Here is a 6000-nt window from a genome sequence, read left to right as displayed (position 1 = left end):
AGACGTGTGGAGCTGGAGTTCAGTCCTGGCCCTGGACATAAGTCATGGGCCTCTTGTATTCTCTCTGCTTACTCATGAACCACTCCCTAGCCCTGGGCCCCTGTTTTGCCTATTAGAAGAGCCAGAGAATCTAGACTTTCTAGTTTCTTTACCAGGAGGCTGGTATCATCTTCCTATGTGGGGGCTCCAGGAGGGATTCTCCAGGGAGAACAGGGTTCCAATGAGGAGTGGAGAGGAGGTATGGTGCTATATAGACCTCCAAGTGGCTTTGTTCATCACCCAACAACTAAGGGAACTTTGGTAGAAAACCCCTTGGTGAGGGGTCAGGTCAGCCACACTCCTTTCTTTCCATGCACAACATGCCATGAGAAGTGCTACTGCTCGTTAGGGCTGCAATTTGAAATCATCATCCTTACTATCTTCTGGGTTACCTGTATTCCAGTCTTCCCTGAACTCCCCCTTCTCCTCACCTCAATATGTCTGTAGGAGCCAAGAAATCCATCTTGAAAGGAGAGGATAACTTTGTGAGGAAACCACTTTTATTACAATCACCATGAAGATGGTGCTCTTTATTCCTAACTCAGGACTAGATCACCAAGATGACAAGTTTGTAGCAAGGTCTTAGGCTGTGACCAGTCCCCAGCATTCCCCCACGTGGCCCCCTCAACTAAACAGGAAGTCTGAAGTTGTTTCTCTAGGATGGGTCTCAGGCCTTGTCCACTTTCCATCACAGGTCTGTGTGGGAAATCAGCAGGCTCTTGATTTGGATGAGGAAATTCTTTATTTAGTGAGGATAGCTTGGCGTGAAACCATGAGCAGGTTTTCCTATGATCCAGATCCTACCTATGCCGGTTTTTAATCAAGAAGATCAGCATGACAACAATTAGACCAATCACAAATAAATCCCAGTATGGTCCAAGCACATTGTCCAATTTCATCCATTTCCATCGCAAAGTAAACTGCTGGCAAGAAACATTTAGTCAAAACAAACCACAGCTCCCACTTCACTCAGAACCATCATGTCCTCCCAAATCTACCACCATCACCCTGCCCCCTGCATCTGTTCCCCTGCTTCCTTAAGTCTTGGAAGATATGATCTTTGCTGGCTATGACTCTCACATGGGACTTAACTAACACCTTTGAATAATCTCTAAGATTTATAAAATTTCATTTCTACTTTTTGCAATTATAGTTCTTTGTGGTACCACTTGCCACCTGCCATCTGCTTACCAGTCTCAGATTTTGATGGCAAGAGCTATGTTTTGAACAAGTATATATAGCACATGTTACTTTGCTTAAGGCTTTGAACATAGTATATGCTGGAAAGAATATCTGCCAAGTGAATACATTGGTTGTACTATGCAGTGTCAACACATATTCAATATAACAGCAGAATTGCTTGGCAGGGTAAGTATAAGACTTTGAATTCTACTTATCAAAGAAATTCTAGTCAAAAAAAAAATACTCTTTCCATGAGCCTTAGCACTTTTTCCCTAAGAGTTGCTCACTGGAGTTTGCATTTAGAAATTCAGGACCTATTTGAGACAAACTTACATTAAAAAACAGGATATCTCGGAGCAAATGCATAGTTTCCAGTTTCATGAGGGCAAAGAACACAGGTATGTGAGCATCTGGACTTGTCTGAGCAGCCATGTCATATAATCTCCTGGCCAAGTGAATGTCCTAGAAACAGAAGAACAGCCCATCCTCATTAGGTACAGATTCTTAAACAATGAATAGACAGAAACCATTCTTAGAAATATAATTTATATTTGGTAGGCAGATTGCACCCACAAAGATATCCATGATCTCATCCCTAAAGCCTGTGAATAAATCATGTTATGTGATATGACTAAGTGGAATTTGCAAATGCAATTAAGGTTACAGACCCTAAAATAGAGTATCCTGGATTACTTAGGTGGACCCTATGTCATTGTATAAATCTTTTTAATTTATTTATTTATTTTATTTTTGGTATCAGGGATTGAACCCAGGGGCACTTAACCACTGAGCCACATCCCTAGTCATATATATATATATATATATATATATATATATATATATATATTTATATTATTTTGAGACAGTGTCTCGCCAAGTTGCTTAAGGCCTCACTAAATTGCTAAGGCTGTCCTTGAACTTGTGATCCTACTGCCCCAGCCTCCTGAGCCACTGGGATTAGAGGAGTGTAATCCTGTAATCCTGGTTCATTGTATAAACCTTTAAACAGAGTTATAGAAGTACTGATAGTAGAAGAAATTCAGAGATGTGGCACAAGAAATGGGGTCTCAACTTGCCATTTCTAGAAAAGGCCACATTGAACAGAATGAGAAGAATTCAAACAGCCAGCAAGGACGTTGGGACTTCTGTCGTACAACTTCAAGGAGACTAGATCAGCCAACTACCTGAATGAACTTGAAGGCAAATTCTTCCCCACAGCCTCCAGGAAAAAACATAGCCTTTGATTTTAGTCATATGAGACCATAAATAGAGGACCCAATCTAGCTGCCTGGACTTTTGACCTATAAAATCCATGAGATAATAAATGTGTGTTGTGTTAAACCATTAAATTAGTGATAATTTATTACAGCAGCTGTAAAAAACTTGCACAATCTCCAAATGCCTTCTTGGATACCCCTAGAACAGCTCATACATGTGATTCCAATGGAAGGGACAGAGAACACTAGATACTAAGAGTACATTTCCCTAAAACAAATACAAATATAGATAATAAGTAATAATCATTAATTATATGTAATTATTGTCATAGTACCTATTATACCTGAAATTATAGAATTTGTTTATTTATTTGTCTATTTCCAGGTCCTTGAAAGACCTGTTCATCCCTAATTCCCAGTGCTTAATAAAGTAACTACTACATAGCAGGGCTTCAATAATACTTACTGAATAAATACTTTTGGCCTTCAAGTTGACATTTGATTCCTCACATGATATACTACTGTATTTTCAGGGACTTTTTTTTTCATTAAATTATGGATAGCAGATACATATTTTTTAAAATTTTCTAACTACTTGCGGTTTATTTTGTTTGCTTTGTTTGCTCAAACAGTAATAAAAGGGTAAGAAGCGTTTCTTTTAAAGGTTAAAGTATCCTGGCCGTGTCCCAGAATTGTGTCATGCTTGGGTGCCCATGGATTATTTTCAAAAGAAAGGGAAGAAGAGGAAAGGTTCTTCAGAAATTGCCATTCAAATGTCTTTTTTATCTTTCCTGTTCCATCACCTAGACTTCAATAGTCATGTACCTATGGACCTTTGCTAAACCTGTTTCTTGAGCAGTGCCTTCTCTCTGCTGTGTACTGCTTATCATTTCTTAAAATTTTCCAAAGCTTTGAGGTCTGATAAATAGATTTGTTAGAGAAAGAGGAATGTTCTTGTTTAAAATACTTAAAATTCAGGAGATTGTTTAGAGCAAATCTTCCTGGCAACAGAGAAAATAAATGTCGTAAAAACTCTTAATATGTGTGTGTCTAATTCCAGCATCTTTGGTGAGTGTTCATATAGCAGAAGCCTGCAGATTGTAACAGCTGTGGCAGCCCCACATGTGAAAGGCATATTGACTCAAATGCAAGGTTCAGGGAAAGGCAGCTTTTGTCAAAATATCATGCATTCATTTTTAAATTAATGATTATTAAATTATTTCTTGAGGCACAAACATCACCATTCACTCACTCACTTCATAATATAAAAAAGCAAGAAGTGGGCTGAGGTTGTAGCTCAGTGGCAGAGTACTTGCCTAGCATGTGTGAGGCACTGGGTTCGATCCTCAGCACCGCATAAAAATAAATAAATAAAATAAAGGTACTGTGTCCATCTGCAACTTAAAAACAATAAAAATTTTAAAAAGCAAGAAGTATCCTTAAGGTGGGATGAACTTACTCCTTACTGAGGACCCCAATGTTTGCAGCAAGTTAGAGCAGGATATGAACATCTTTCTTTAAAATTCCCAAAGAAAGAAATTCCTGTTTGTTTCAGGATAATCTAGAACTTTGACAAAATAATTTTTTTATTGTTAAACTACAGGAAAGACTTCTCATTCTTTGACAATGTTTATTAAAAATCCAAGTTATTGAAACAAAAAAAATCTTCTCTTAATTTGTGTTTTGAAGGTGGTCAGCATCTAGTAAATGGGCAGTCCTACAGCATATCGAATCCACTTAGATTTAACCTGTCTGTGATATATTTGAATCTATTTTGCTTTACATTTAGCTATTTAAGAGGTTATGTAAACCAATCTTCAGACTCTTCTTAAATAACCTGTTTCTAACTAAAATGTCAAGTGTGCATCAGTATGCTTAATGTTCAAATGTTCAAAATAACTTCTTAAAATTCAAAGATAGAGAATTCTCCATCAATAAAGAAGCTGGTTTATGAAAATTGTTCATTTTCACTATGGAGGGGTTCTCCAGGCCCAATTTTTTTGTATGTTATCAAAAACTGATGATTATGAATATACCATAACAGTTTCCTGTATATATATATAGGCATACACACACATATATATATATATATATATATATATACATACATACATATTCATATATACATCTTTTAATTTCAGGATTATTTTTTTACTCTGCATAAATTTTTTTGGGGGGGGGTACTAGAGATTGCACTCAGTGGCACTCAACCACTGAGCCACATCCCCAGCCCTATTTTGTCTTTTATTTAGAGACAGGGTCTTACGGAGTTGCTTAGTGCCTTGCTCTTGCTGAGACTGGCTTTGAACTTGTGATCCTCCTGCCTCAGCTTCCCAAGTTGCTGGGATTACAAGGGTATGCCACCATGCCCAGCTAATACTTTGTCTTCTGCCTTTTTACAACAATATTGTAAACACTATGCCATGTTTTAAAATTTTTTATAAAATAATTTTCAGTAATTGCATACAATACTATAATAATGACTAATATTTAATACTGAGTGCTGGTCTTCACTGTCATTTAATCATGGTGATTTTATAGGGTAGGTGGCAATTTTCTTTTCCTTTTCTTTCTTTATTCTTTGGATACTAGGGATTGAACTGGGTACAATGCTAGAGCTAGGGACACTTCTAACACTGAGCTACATCCCAACTCTTATTTATTTTTTAGATATTTATTTTTTAGTTGTAGGTGGACAAGATATCTTTATTTCATTTTTATGTGGTGCTGAGGTTTGAACCCAGTGCCTCACATGTGCTAGGCGAGCACTCTACTACTGAGCCACAACCCCAGTCCCCCCAACTCTTATTTTGAGTCATGGACTTGCTAAATTGCTAAGGCTGATCTTGATCTTGCAATTCTCCTCCCTCAACCTCATGAGTAGCTGGGATTATAGGTATGCACACCTACAACCAGTTGAACAGGTAACATTTTGAAGATGAAGATATTGAGGCCAAGAGGTTAAGGAATTTGCCCAAATTCCTCTGAATTTTAAATAGTGGATCTAGGATTGAAATACCAATAGTCAGTTTCTTGCCTGCTCACTTAAGCACCAGGTATAGAAGACATAGCACTGTACAATAATTTATATAACATGTCATCTACTTCAGAGCATTTTGGGTTTTTTGTAAGTTTTTTCCTATAATAAATAAAGCTACACACCAAACTTTTTGCATATTTCTGGTTATTTTATTAGCTAATAGACGTTTACTTCATGAATGGTTAAGACCTTTTTTTTGATGGTACTGGGGATTAAACCCAGGGATACTCTACCACTAAGCTATGTCTCCAGCCCTTTTTAATTCTGAGAAGAATTACTTACTATTCTATACCTAGTGCTTAAATGAGTAGGATAGAAACAGACTATTAAGATTTGAATCCTAGATCCACCACTTAGAAGTCAAAGGAATTTGGCTAAATGACTTAACCTTTCTTGCCAAAGTTGGTCTCAAACTTGGGATCCTGCTGCTTCAGCCTCCCCAGTCCCTGGGATTACAGTCATGTACCACTGTGCCAAGAGGTTGTGACCATTTCATTTTTCTTTTTTTTTTAACCAGGGATT

General features: G+C 37.4%; 1 protein-coding gene across 1 annotated transcript in view; it reads right to left on the bottom strand.

Moving 5' to 3' along the window:
* Positions 1-521: 521 nt before the first annotated feature.
* Positions 522-6000, bottom strand: part of Sel1l2 (SEL1L2 adaptor subunit of SYVN1 ubiquitin ligase) — a 63389-nt gene continuing 57910 nt past the window's right edge. Inside the window, exons 18-19 of the mRNA XM_078049072.1 lie at positions 1555-1683; positions 522-959 (exon numbers count right to left, since the gene is read on the bottom strand). Coding sequence (XP_077905198.1) covers positions 840-959; positions 1555-1683 — 249 coding nt within the window. The 3' untranslated portion in view covers positions 522-839. The remainder of the gene's footprint in view (positions 960-1554; positions 1684-6000) is intronic.

The sequence above is a fragment of the Ictidomys tridecemlineatus genome, chromosome 5, assembly GCF_052094955.1.
Source record: "Ictidomys tridecemlineatus isolate mIctTri1 chromosome 5, mIctTri1.hap1, whole genome shotgun sequence".
Lineage (NCBI taxonomy): Eukaryota > Metazoa > Chordata > Mammalia > Rodentia > Sciuridae > Ictidomys > Ictidomys tridecemlineatus.
Note: the sequence above shows the minus strand (reverse complement) of the source record. Positions and strands in the feature narration are given on the sequence as shown.